A 14,442-nucleotide genomic window follows, 5' to 3' on the forward strand; every position below is an offset into this window, starting at 1 on the left:
TTCCTAAGTGTAATACCTTGTAATTCCTTCTTGAATTTCCCCATGTCCATTTCAGAACAACTGTCTCCTCTGTCAAGCTGTTTTGATTACTAATTCTTGGCACGTCCTCTTAGCCTGGGTGTCATCTGCCCATTTAATAACCATTCCATTATCACAAATACTAATGAATAATCCGATAATCCCAGGCCGACTCCTTCAGGACCACATGAGACATGCCCTCCTGGTTTGCCTTTGGTTTCATTCTCATCAAATCAAATTCATTTGATTATGGGCTTTCATTGGTTGTGCATTTGTGACTGTTAACAGGCAGAACTGCACCTGGGATCTCTGGAGCATAGTGCAGGAGCTCTACAGCTGAGCTGTAAAGCCAGCTGGCTCGCAGCTTAGACTGTAGAGCTCCCTTGTTCTTATCTCTTGCTGTAAGTGGCCTAAGTGCCACTCCATGGGATGGTAAACCACACCCCGTAGGTGTATGGGTTACATATTCAACTTCTATTAATTTCATCTAGACTGCAGCTCCATCAGAACATTGGAATAGCCCTACCAAAGGTTCATTTAGCCCAGTATTCTGTCTTCCAACAGTGGCCAATGCTAGCTGCCTCTGAGGGAGTGCACAGAACAGAGAGCCATCAAGAGATCTCTCTCCTGTCACCCATTCCCAGCTTCTGGCAAATAGAGTCTAGGGACACCATCACTGTCCATCCTACAAGCAGACATTGATAGATCTATCCTGCATGAAATTATCAAGTTTTTTTGTGAACCCTCTTGTAGTCTTCACCTTCACAACATCCTCTGGCAAGGAGTTCCACAGGTTGACTGTGCATTGTGTGAAGAAAAAACTTCATTATCTTTGTTTTAAACATGCTACCTATTAATTTCATTGGATGACTCTTAGTTCTTGTGTTATGCAAAGGAGTAAATAACTCTTTCTTCCCACAACACTTGTGATTTTATAGACCTCTATCATATCCCCCACTTGGTCATTTCTTTTCTAAGCTGAAAAGTCCCAGTTTTTTTAATCCCTCTTCATATGGGACCCATTCCAAACCCCTAATAATTTTTGTTGCCATTTTCTAAATCTTTTCCAATGCCAAGAGATCCTTTTTTAGATGAGGTGACCACATCTGTATGCAGTGTTCAAGGTGTGAGCACACCAGGGATTTATACAGAGGCAATAAGATATTCTCTGTCTTATTCTCCCAAACTTACTTTTGAAATGTTACATGGGTCTATACCAAGAGCCCTACTGCAATCTAGAGCTATCCTGTCTACCGCTTCTCCCGTATCCACAGGTCCAGGAAACATGGACAAGAGGGACATTAGGGTGGTTTGGCAGCATTTGTTCTTGATAAATCCACTGTGGTAATTCCCTATTTTCAATATTTTTTTAGGTGCTTACACATTTATTTTTTAAAAAATTGTTCCACTGTCTTTCCAGGTACAGTGCCATAAACATGTTACAAATCTTTGCCTGAAAGAAGATGACTTCTTTTGCGTTCAGTTTCATGAGGTATCTCAGAGGCCCTGTGAGAATTTTTGCCCCTGGGAATTCCCTGTTAGTGTTTCTTATTGAGGTAGCAAAATCATTTCACTTCCAAAACCATATTTAATGAGCGGGTGAAAGCAAAGTTCCTTTTCTGGGTGAAGAAGGGAGGAGAAATGGCTGCAGAGACAGACAGGCATTCAACAAAGCAGAGCTGGCTTTTGTTTCTTTTCTAACGGACAGCATCCCCTCCTCTGCTGGTCTGACAAGGTAAAAAATATAGAACTATAACATAGGCTGAACCTCTCTAGTCCAGCACTCTCAGGACCTGACTGGTGCTGGACCAGGGAATTTGCCGGACTATGGGAGAGCAATATGGTCTAGCAGCATCACCAAAACTCTCACTGCTTACTGGGCTCTGAGAAGACATTCAGGGGGTAAATTAGAGCTAAATAACAGCACAGAACATGGAGAGTCAGGTCTGGTGGCTGTAAACAAACTTTATGAGTCTGTGGGAAAGTTGGCCACCCCCATGATAAGTCAGCATCCGGCTCACTAACATCATGCCGGACTACGGATGTTGCCGGACCAGAGACTATGCATGATCAGTCATATGCTCTAGTGCCCCCTAGCCCATTTATTGTGCAATAGGAGAGACTGCTGTGGTCATTGCATATGATTTTCTGTATAACACAAGGCCACACAACACCTCAGAAAAAGGTCCTAGAATACAGATACAAATTAAGCAAGATCTAATGGCTGGGAGTGGAAGTCAAGCCATGGCTTATTAATGACTTTCTCATTAATAAATGAGGGAAATACAACCTAGATGGAGCTACTGTTAGTGAGGTGCATAACTGTTACCAGGGAGAAGTTATCAATGGTTCACATTCATGCTAGGAGGGTTCTGGGGCTGGTTCACTTCAATATCAGTGACATAAATAAAGGCATAGGAAGTCCACTTGCAAAGTTTGCAGATAAGACCAAGCTGGGAGGGGTTGCGCATGCTTTGGAGGATAGGTCATAATTCAAAACTATCTGGACAAACTGGGGAGAGACTCTGAGGTAAACAGGATGAAATGTAATAAGGCACATGCAAAGTGCTCCACTTAGGAACGAACAATCAATCAGTTTCACACACAGAGAATGGGAAGTGACTGTCTAGGAAGGAGTACTGCAGAAAGCGATCTAGGGGTCATAGTGGACCACAAGCTGAATATGAATCAACAGTATGACACGGTTGAAAAAAAAATCAAATATCATTCTGGGATGTGTAACAGGAATGTTGTGAGCAACACACGAGAACTCATTGTTCTGCTCCACTCTGTGCTGATTAGCCCCAAGTTGGAGTATTGTGTCCAGTTCTGGGCACCGCATTACAGGAGAGATATGCCAAACTGGAGAAGGTCCAGAGAAGATGAATAAAGGTCTAGAAAACATTACATGTGAGGGAAGACTGAAAAAATTGTGTTTGTTTAGTCTGGAAAAGAGAAGACTGAGAGGGGACATGATAGCAGTTTTCAAGTACCTAAAAGGTTGTTACAAAGAAGAGGGAGAAAAATTGTTCTCTTGGCCTCTGGTAACAGGAGAAGAATCAATGGGCTTAAACTGCAGCAAGGGAGGTTTAGGTTGGATGTTAGGAAAAACTTCCTACCTATCAGAGCGGTGAAACCCTGGAATAAATTGCCTAGGGAGGTTGTGGAATCTCCATCACTGGAGATATTTAAGAGCTGGTTGGACAGACACCTGCCAGGGATGTTCTAAATGGTGCTTGATCCTGCCATGAGGACAGGGGACTGGACTTGATGACCTCTTGAGGTCCCTTCCAGTTTTATGATTCTGTGAACATCAGATTGGATGTGAGGTGCCCAATTATAACAGAAAGGGGAATTGATCATTGGAATAACTTAGCAAGGGTGGAGGTGGATTCTCCACTACTGGTAGTTTTGGAACCAAGAATGGATCTTTTCCTAAAAGTGATTCTCTAGTTTGAATTATTGTGGGAGAGTTTTGTGGCAGCAGCTAAGTAGGAGGTCAGACTAGATGATCACCGGGGTCCCGTCTGATCCTGGAACCTATGCATCCATTCTCAGAGAGGTTGGGGGGGAGGGGAACGAACACCAAAAACAACATATGCCACTGGGTGCTCAGAAACAAAGAAGTTTGGACTTTTTGACGGAGGCTCCATCTAAATGGCTATTTTGATTTTTTTTTCATGAGATGGTGACTGTAGAGACCTTGAACTAGAGGAAGGAAAACAGTCAGGATCACTCAATATTTACTGGCAAGTGCCTGGAGAGGAAACTTAGAGGAGTATAAGGCCAGTAGCTCCAAACTGAGACACTGGTGTTGAAGAAGGGTGGTCACAAGGAGGGGCAATTCATAACAAGTAAGAGGATTAGCGGAAGAGGTGTTAGGTAAAATGCTGTGATGTACATTACTCAAAGAGTCAGCCTAGAAGGGTCCCATCAGATGTACGAATCTGTGAAAATGGCATGCTTTTATTTTTACTGTAATCCTTTCCACAGGCAAGTTTCAGAGGGGTAGCCGTGCCAGTCTGTTTCAGCAAAACATCTGGCGAAGTGGGTTCCAGCCCGTGAAAGCTTGTGCCCAGATAAATGTGTTTGTCTTCAGGGTGCCCCGGGACTCCTCATTGTCTTTCCACAGACAACGCTGATGTTGGTCATGGGGGAAAGAAACGAAACAGCCGTGTCTGAGTTCATCCTCCTGGGATTTTCCAGCCTTAGTGGGAAACTGAAGATTTTCCTCTTCTTGGTTCTTCTCTTCATCTACATCATCACAGTAACGGGGAACACGCTCATCATTTTCCTAGTGTGGATGGACCAGCGGCTCCATTCCCCTATGTACTTTTTCATCGGCAATTTGTCCTTCTTGGAAATCTGGTTCACCTCAGTCACAAGCCTCAAACTGATGCTGAGCTTCCTGTCGGTGCGAACAACCATTTCATTCTGCGGCTGTATGGCCCAGTCCTTCTTCTATTTTGCCTTAGGTGCCACAGAGCTAGCCTTCCTCGTGGTCATGTCCTTTGATCGCTACGTGGCCATCTGCCACCCTTTGCAGTACACCAGTGTCATGAAACAGAGACTCTGCATCCAATTGGTCCTTGCTACATGGGTGGGAGGCTTCATGGTTATGAGTTTACGGATGCTCCTGATTTCAAAGCTGAGATTCTGTGGGCCGAACATGATCAACCATTTCTTCTGTGACAACGCGCCCCTCTTCCAGCTCTCCTGCACTGACACCCGTGGGATTAGAAGGGTGGATTCCATTTTGATCTCAGCCTTAGTGCTGGGCTCATTATGCCTAACGATGCTGTCATACGTGAATATCTTATTTGCTGTTCTGCGCATGCCAACGGCCCCCGGCAGGCAGAAAGCGTTTGCGACCTGCGGCTCCCATCTCACGTCTTTGGCAATTGCCTATGGAAGCTGCATTGTTCTGTATGCTCGGCCTTCTGGAAATTCCTCTTTGGAGGTCAACAAAGGGGTGGCTGTGCTGAACACCGTGGTGTACCCTTTCCTCAACCCTTTCATCTACAGCCTGCAGAACAGGGCTGTGAAGCTTGCCCTGAGAGAAACCATTAGGTTGGGTACTGCAAAGTGGTTTCCCATTTTTTGCCAGCCTTCCAAGTAGAAACACAAAAAGCAGTGGGAAGATAATGGAAAGGCATGAATCAGTCCACTAATCCGTAGCCCGATTTTCTGGAATGGTCTTTCCTTCACGTGCATTTTTATATAAATAAATGTTCAGTCAATTCAATTAGTCAAGGATATAATTAGTGTCATTAAACCTTTCTTTAAAGTGTTGAATGGTCACACACTTGAAATCAATGGGCAATTCTGCAGGGGGGGGACATAGACAGCAGCAGAGTGAGTTTCCTTGTAGCCACATGATTTTCTATACGACTTGGGTACCAAATATCCTTTAGGCACTTTTTTTTCTCTTTATGATGATGGTATCATTTCATTTCAAGAAAGATGTGGAGAAATTGGAGAGAGTCCAAAGAAAAGCCACAGGAATGATGAAAGGTCGAGAGAACATGAGCTATGGGAGAAGGCTGAAAGAACTGGGCTTGTTTAATTTAGGAAGGAGAAGACTGAGAGGGGATATGATAGTGGTTTTCAAGTACCTAAAAGAGTGGAGGGAGAAAAATTGTTCTCCTTGACCTCTGAGGATAGGAGAAGAAGCAATGGGCTTAAATTGAAGCAAGGGAGGTTTACGTTGGACATTAGGAAAAACTTCCTGCCTATCAGGGTGGTTAAACACTGGAATAAATTACCTAGGGGGGTTGTGGAATCTCCATCACTGGAGATATTTAAGAGCAGGTTAGATAGACACCTGCCAGGGATGATGTCCATGATGTTTGGTTCTGCTGTGAGGGTAGGGGACTGGACTCGATAACCTCGATAACCTCGATTCCTTCCTGTTCTAGCATTCTATGATTCTATGAATCTATGATTTTATTCCCTCTGTGGGAAGTCTATGGGAGAAAATCTCCTGTGGATTTCCCTTACTTTTTGTGGCCCGGTGGAGTACTGGAGTCAATGAAGTCATGATCAGCAATCAATTTAGCAGGTCCTTAGTAGACCCACTAAATCTAACCTTAGGAGATCAATCTCTGAAGTGTTATTCTCAGGGTAAATGGAGATTGTGACGGACCGGACCGGGTCTGGGCAGCACTGAGGGTGTCTGCTCAGGACGAGTTGCTGAAAAGCAGGGCTGCTTACAGCCCTAGACTGGAGACCTTTCCCAAAACAGGTCACTAACCAATCATACCGAGCACTTCAGCTGCCATTCCGGCCAGCAGGAAGCCTTGTGAGCAAAACTCCTCAGATACCCCAGCTCTCCTTGTACCCCAATCAGCCCCAGGCCTTACACACAGATGAGGGGTCTCACCTACCCTGAATGGGTTCTCCCGGTCCCAAAGAACCAGCCACAAATCCCTCGTCAGTTTACACTTTGGCTCTTACCCACAAGAGCACGCTGGGCCAATCCTTTAGAATCTAAAATCTAAAGGTTTATTAATAAAAGAAAGAAAAAGTATGAGAGTGAGGGTATGTCTACACTACCCCCCTAGTTTGAACTAGGGGGGTAATGTATGCATACCGAACTTGCTAATGAAGCCCGGGATTTGAATTTCCCGGGCTTCATTAGCATAAAGCCGCGCCGCCATTTTTAAAAGCCGGCTAGTGCGAACCCCGTGCCGCGCGGCTACACGCGGCACGGACTAGATAGTTCGGATTAGGCTTCTAATCCAAACTATCTGTACGCCTCATGGAACGAGGTGTACAGATAGTTCGGATTAGGAAGCCTAATCCGAACTATCTAGTCCGTGCCGCGTGTAGCCGCGCGGCACGGGGTTCGCACTAGCCGGCTTTTAAAAATGGCGGCACCGGCTTTATGCTAATGAAGCCCGGGAAATTCAAATCCCGGGCTCCATTAGCAAGTTCGGTATGCATACATTACCCCCCTAGTTCGAACTAGGGGGGTAGTGTAGACATACCCTGAGGTTGTTAAGGAGAATACATCACATGCACCAGTCACCAAGTTCTTGATGCAGGCTCTTAGCAGAGATGTTACAAACTGCTATCTTGAAAGTCTCTGGTGCACATCCTATGTCAGCATGGGTTGATAATCCTTCCCAGCTCTCTGTCCCTCGTAAGGTTGCATCCAGGATCAATAGCAGAATTGAAGACAAGATGGAGTCCACCTCATGGCACTTTATATCCATTCCTGGTACCTTCCAAGCTGGAGCAGGTCACATGGTTCAGTGACCTGTCCCTGTGTCCCATGCCAGCAGCCATTAGCTACTGAGTGGTTTGCAGGTTTCCAGATGCATTCCTCAGGTGTGTATTGGGTACCTTGGCTATGTCTAGACTACATGGCTCTGTCAGTAGAGCCATGTAAAATAGTTTATTCGGCATAGTCAAAGAAGTGGGGATTTAACTAATCCCCGCTTCATTAAAATAAAAATGGCCACCGCACTGTGCCAACGATCAGCTGTTCCAGCACAGCGTGGCAGTCTAGACACAGTGCGGCAGTCTAGACGAAGCTTCCTTTGTCGATCTCTCCGGTATGCCTCATGAAGTGTCCAGACTGCAGCACTGGGCTGGATCAGCTGATTGTCGGCACAGTGCGGTGGCCATTTTTATTTTAATGAAGTGGGGATTATTTAAATCCCCGCTTCTTTGACTATACCGAATAAACTATTTTACATGGCTCCACTGACGGAGCCATGTAGGCTAGACATAGCCCTTGGGAGCCATTGTCCTTGGAGCCATGCTCGTTAGCATAGTCATTCACTGGACATCCCTTCCTCGCGACAGGCAGTCCAGGCCCATTGCCTTGTCTCAGACAGAGAACAGTCACGGTATCAGCACAGAGCCCATATTCATAACTCCGCATACAGACATCACACAAGTACACGAGTAGCACACACAGGATCAGTAGAACACAAGCTTTCATTTGACACCTCACATGGCCCCCTTTGTACAGACTTTGGGGCAAACCCCCCCCCCCCCCCCCCGTGGGTGCAGCTGTGATCTGGCTGCTCCCCTTACAATCCAATAACATGACAGAGATTAGCTCTGAGGTCAAGTGTAGCTCATGGATCCAATGGACCAATACCACAGGCTCTATGGAGAAATACTCAATCACCTCCTATACCAAAGGTCACATTTTAGATTTTCCTCATTTCTGTCAGAAGATGTGAAGTGTCAGTCACAGGAAGGGCCAGTGTAGACAGCTCAGATTTGTTTTGTGCAAAAAAGCCCCGATTGCAAAAATGGCAATTCGGGCTTTTTTGCGGAGAAGCGCGTCTAGATTGGCCACGGATGCTTTTCCGCAAAAAGTGCTTTTGCAGAAAAGCGTCTGTGCCAATCTAGATGCTCTTTTCTGCAAATGCTTTTAATAGAAAACTTTTCCGTTAAAAGCATTTGCGGAAAATCATGCCAGTCTAGACATAGCCAAGGGTTTATTGAGCTTTGAACACGGCAACGGATCTCTCAGGCCAGTCGGCCTGGGCCCTCAGCCCACACGTCAGCCTCTTGCTGCAGCCAGCTGAGCTCTGCCTGCTCTGTCCCCAAAAAGCAACCCCCAGTCTCCAAGCAGAGCCTCCAATATCCCCCAGCAACAGCCCCTCCCCAGTCCATTGTCTTCTCCCCAGGTAAGTGGGTTGCCTGGGTCTCTCTCTTCTCCTCCATCTAATGTTTTTCCCTCGCTGGGGTCAGCTGGGCTGGTTGCCAGGGTCCCTCTCTGCAGCCCAATGTCATCTGGTCAGAACTGGCTCTGTCCTCCAAGCAGGGTCGGGGTCACCAGGGTCCCAGACACCAGGGCTCCAACTCTGGGCTGTTCTCTGAAACAACAAACTCCCCCCCTTTGTCACATTAAACCAGCAACTCCTGGGCACTGACCCCCCTGTATGTAACACCCCCCTTTGTACCCCCAAAACTCCCCACTTCCTCACTCAGGGCATGGGGGTTTGTGCAAGTCCAAGGTTTGCGTACAGCAGGGCTGGGCAAAATACGGCCCACAGGCCAGATCTGGCTCACCAAGCCACTGGATCCGGCTTGTGGATGCAGCGGGGAGCCCCAGGCAGGCTTCCTGCTTGTCCCGCCCCACTTGTATGCTGCTCAGAAAACTGGCTGCTGGGCTGTTTTTCTTTCACAACTATGAACCCGAGGGAAGGGGGGAAGGTTCATGAGCTGCCTGCACCCCAGCACAATCCCATTGGCCATGTTTTTTCAAACAGGCAGCACACGGAACACCACTCTCCCCTCCGGCTCGTAGTTATTCACACACGCAGGACAGGCAGGGAAGCTGCCTCAGAAACGTGCTGGGCTGCTGGCCAGGAATCACCCAGGTAAGTCTCCCAGCCAGAGTGCCTGTGTCATCCCAGCCTGTCTCTCCACCAGCCCTCTGCTGCCCTACTTCTGCCCCCCTCTGTCCTCCTCCTCCACCCATACCCGCTCCCAGAACCTGCACCCCAATCCTCTGCCCCAGGCCACAACCCCCTCCTTAGGTCACATCCCAGACCCCTGCACCCCACTCTCCTGCTCCAGGTCTCAACTCGAACCCCTGCACCCCAGTCCAGTGCCCCAGGTCACAACTGCCTCCTTGAACCAAACTCCTGCCCAGACCCTACACCAGGGGTCTCCAAACTTTTCAGCCCGAGGGCCGCATTAACTATCAAACAGCAGTTCGGGGGCCGACTACACACTTGAGGTCCAAATAAAAAACAAGCAAAACATGGATGTTGTTTTTAATTATTTATTTAATATTATTTTATTCAGTTATTATTTAATAACACATTGATACACTACACATGAACACCTGTATTAGTGTGAATGGTGAAATTGTTTCCTGGATGCCAAAATAGCAGACATTTCTGGCTTTAGATTTGTTGTCCCTTGTCAGCGGAGCGGCCCGCTTCTCCTGCCCCCTGATTGGCCGGCTGCCCTGTCAGTCTGGGCGGGGGAACGCCGCCCGTGCTAACCCCCGCCCCCTGCGCCGTTTGCCGCCGCGCGGCCGCTTGTCAGCGGAGCGGCCCACTTCTCCTGCCCCGGCGCGGCGTGAGTACACGCCGCACACCCCTGACAGGGCCCCCCCCCGCGGCAAGAAGGGCCCGTTCGGCGGCGCCCCAGGGACGGTCTCCACGGGCCGGATGAGAGGGCCTCGCGGGCCGCATCCGGCCCGCGGGCCGTAGTTTGGAGACCCCTGCCCTACACCACCCCCCCTGCAACCCAATTCTTTCCCCTAAGCTCCCTCCTGCACCCAACGCCCATCCCAGACCCTCACCTCCCCCGTTAACATTATGGCAGCGTGCGGCCCACCACCACTTTCCAGTCTTGGAGTGCCCCTCCCCCACTGAACATTATTTCCCACCCCGGCTCACACTCTGCTAGACTCGATCCCATTTGGATCTCCTGGTCCCGACACTGCATTCCAGCAATGCTTCCCGCAGGGATACGTTCTCTTTCCCGGTACTACCCCTCGAGGAAGTGCCACTGAGGTGTGAAACACGGACCATCGCCGCTGAAACCAGGCTTCTAGTCAGTCGCCAGTGTTAGCATCTCACTGTCCGACTCCCAAGCTGTGTCTACACAGGAGAAGGTCTCCCAGCTACAGGGCTATTGCAGTGTCTGGGCAGCTTCTGCGGCTGTAAGGGCACATGCACACTGAGGCTAAGGGTACGTCTACACTAGCCCCCTAGTTCGAACTATGGAGGCTAATGAGGGTGACCAAAATTGCTAATGAAGCATAGGATTTAAATATCCAAATCCCCGGCAGCTTTGACAGTCTTAGAGTACGTCTACACTAGCCCCTAGTTCAAACTAGGGAGGCTAATGAGGGCGACTGAAATTGCTAATGAAGCACAGGATTTAAATATCCAAATCCCCTGCAGCTTTGACAGTCTTAGGGTACGTCTACACTAGCCCCTAGTTCGAACTAGGGAGACTAATGAGGGCGACCGAAATTGCTAATGAAGCGCGGGATTTAAATATCCCGTGCTTAATTAGCATATTCCCAGCCCGTCGCCATTTTGGAAACTGACTAGCCTAAAGTAACTGCCCACGTCTACACGCGGCAGAGAAGCGGGATTCCAAGATAAACCCCTTAGTTTGAATGAACTGTTAAACCTCATTCCATTCCATGCAATAAACCCATTCCATGAGGTTTAACTGTTAATTCATTAACCCTGAATTAATATAAACCCCAATCCAGTGGGAAGGTGTCTCAGGAACGAGTCCACACTGCCCCCAGAGGGGATGGAACAGATGCAACCTCCCCAACTAGATTGTCATGACACTGAGCGTTTTTGCCAGGCTGGAGCCAGGCTTGGTCTCACTGTGCCTGTAGCGCAGTAATACACGGCAGTGTCGTCCGGCGTCAGGCTGCGGAGCTGCACGTACACGGTGCTGATGGCGTTATCTGTAGTGATGGTGACTCTGCTTTTAACGGACTCGGCATAATCAGTGGCACCATCTTCAGGGTCTATTCTTCCAAGCCAGTTCAGCCCTCCCCCTGGCGCCTGCCTGACCCAATGCATATAGACACTGGTGAGCGTGAACCCTGAGGTTTTACAGGATATTTTCACAGACTCGCCGGGCTTCTTGATTTCTGCCCCAGACTGGACCAGCTGCACCTCAGACTGGACACCTGTAGGGAAGGCAAAGAGTGACCATTGGAACAGCAGATTTCTCCCTGTTGGTCCCGCATCCTCTGCACTCCCAAGGCTTCCAGATTACCTGGCAAAGCTGCCATCAAACACAGACACAGTAGAACAGGCCACATATTTCTTATCCTCCACAGCCCAACCAGGCACCGGTGTTCTGAGCTGTCACCGCAGACCCAGCCCGGCTGTTTCAAGGGGGTCACTCCAGAGGGGAAATGGCTGGCTAATTAAATAGGGGAGCTCTCCTAGAATTTGCATAAACACTCCTCCCCCTCAGATGGCAAGGGGGATAAAAAGCGGCATCTGATTGGCTTGCTCATATGGAAGGAGTCATTCACCTCCCCCAGCAGTGCCTTTGAGGACATGGCATTAGCCTTTTGTTTTAGGAACAACCCTAAGGGTATGTCTACACTAGCACATTAATTCGAGCTAGGTAGGCAAATCAGGCAACCGGAGTTGCAAATGAAGCCCGAGATTTAAATATCCCGCGCTTTATTTGCATGTTCCTGTTCGGCCGCCATTTTTATATCCCCCTTAGTTCAAACGAACTGCCCACGGCTACACGCGGCAGTTTATAGTTAATCTGAACTAAGGACTTAGTTCGGATTAACTTTAAATTGATCCATGTAGCTGTGGGCAGTTCATTCGAACTAAGGGGGATTTAAAAATGGCGGCCGGATGGGAACATGCAAATAAAGCGCGGGATATTTAAATCCCGGGCTTCATTTGCAACTCCGGTTGCCTGATTTGCCTACCTAGCTTGAATTAATGTGCTAGTGTAGACGTATCCTAAGAGAGTCAGCACTAACCCAGGGCTAACTTCACACCTTCATTAGCGGGAAAATTGATGCTGCCTTGATCAATCTTCTGAAGTTTGATTTAGAGGGTCTAGTAAAGACCCACTAAATCAACCTCAGAGGGTGCTCCCATCTGTGTCCGATTCTCCTGCTCCTGTGGGGACAGCAAGGTAATGGTAATTAAGCTATATCAACTGCAGATACATAATTACAGTGCCCCAGATCATAACCCTCTCCTTTACCTAAGCTCCCTCTCAGACCCTACATCCTCAACTGCATCCCAGGTCCTTACCCCAACCTCCCTTCTGTACCCAGCCTCTGTCCCAGACCCTGAATCCTCTCTGTAGGAGTGTGGTCCTTAATATCTTGGATGCTCCCCTCCTCCCCCCGGCAAAAAAATATATTGCTCACTCCTGGGTTAGGACCACGTACTAGCCTAGGTCTTCAAAGGGAAAGATACAATTCTGTGTGAACCCACAAACTTCATGTGTAACCTGAGCACTTAGCGTCTCTGCTCCCCCTCCAATTCACTTGGAAAATATGGATGATAATATTTGTCTATCTCCCTGGGGGACTGATCAGTTAAACACATAAAAGACTGTTCAGTGATTTCAGATCTACATCTGAAAAGTGCTCTTCAAGAGTCAGGGATTCATATGAAAGGTTTTCCTTTTAGGGAGAAAGATTGTAGCGGCCATTAACATCATCTGACTTTGTCTATTACAGTCTCTCCACCTATTGGAATTTCTTCTTGCTCATTTCAGCTAAAACAATCTTCAAATGACTATTGAGATGTTCTGCACTGTTACATCCTGTCACGGCATGTGGGCAAGTCTCCAGGCCCTGCACCCCCATCCGCAGCCAGATGGGACTCACAGCCAGCAAGTAGCACAGAAGGTTTATTGGTTCACAGGGACACAGCACAGCACAGACTTGTTGTGACAGGAACTAGGGCCTGTCCCACAATCCATCTTGGGGTGAGGGGGGCCCAAAGTAAGAGCTCTGGGCCCCTGCCTGGCCCCCCAAGCTACTTATACTCCCTTAACTAATGCACACCCCCAGCAACTGGTCACAGCCCCCGAGGCAGCCTCTCCTCCTGCTTTGTGCTGTTCCCCCTGGCCCAAGGTGTTATCTGCTGTCAGCTGGCTGAATCCTCCACCTAGCTCAGTTATCAGCACTGCCGGGGCCATTTCTTATCTGCCTTCCCTCAGGAGTTCTCACCCAAAGATCCCTCCCCTCCTGCTGAGCAACACACAACCACACACAGAGTCACTGCAGAGCAGCACAGGACTGTAGGAGTCACACACAGCACAGCAAAGCAACCAGTGAATACAGACACAGAGTGAGTACAGTCCCCACTATGTCACACAGACACTCCCAAGCAAAGCTGTCATTATCCCCAAAGTGGAGAAAATTAATAATGAAGGGACCACAGCCCTGAGTAGATAAATCACTGAAAGGAATCGAATCGAGATGAACAAACTGGAATACAAGAGACAGCTGTATCTGTGACAATCCCGCATCGACCCCTAGAGGATTTGCCTGGAATGGCTTTTAATATTCTATTGCACAGTGTTTCTCAACCTTTTTTCATAAAGTACCCCTTTCTAAATATATATAATACACACATATATATAAGTACTTATATATATAGGTAAGCCCAGTACCTACAGTTTTCAGACACAGAACATTTTTTGTACCATCGCAACACATTTGTTTAACCTACTTAATCAAAGCTGGGTGGGTGATGAATGTTTTGGGGTGTAAAAAATACAAAAATAATAAAAAGCTGTAAATCTTAAAACCAAAATTCAGTTTTCTCCAAATTTCAGTTACGTTGATGTACTCCCCAGACTTCTCTGGAGTACCCCTAACAGTACTCGTACCAGTGGTTGAGAAACACTGTTGTAGCATAACTAAGGCCTCTGATTGGATGCTACTATCACATTCAGTTTTTGCCCGGCTGT

The 14,442-nt window shown here is 47.9% G+C and overlaps 1 protein-coding gene across 1 annotated transcript; it reads left to right on the forward strand.

Moving 5' to 3' along the window:
- The first annotated feature begins 4,155 nt into the window (after positions 1-4,155).
- LOC102450319 (olfactory receptor 6M1-like) lies at positions 4,156-5,137 on the forward strand. Its single transcript, XM_006118271.5, has one exon. The coding sequence runs from the start codon at positions 4,160-4,162 to the stop codon at positions 5,135-5,137; it is 978 nt and encodes a 325-aa protein (XP_006118333.4). The 5' UTR covers positions 4,156-4,159.
- The last annotated feature ends 9,305 nt before the right edge of the window (positions 5,138-14,442 follow it).

The sequence above is a fragment of the Pelodiscus sinensis genome, chromosome 30, assembly GCF_052426305.1.
Source record: "Pelodiscus sinensis isolate ZL-2025 chromosome 30, ASM5242630v1, whole genome shotgun sequence".
NCBI classification, from domain to species: domain Eukaryota; kingdom Metazoa; phylum Chordata; order Testudines; family Trionychidae; genus Pelodiscus; species Pelodiscus sinensis.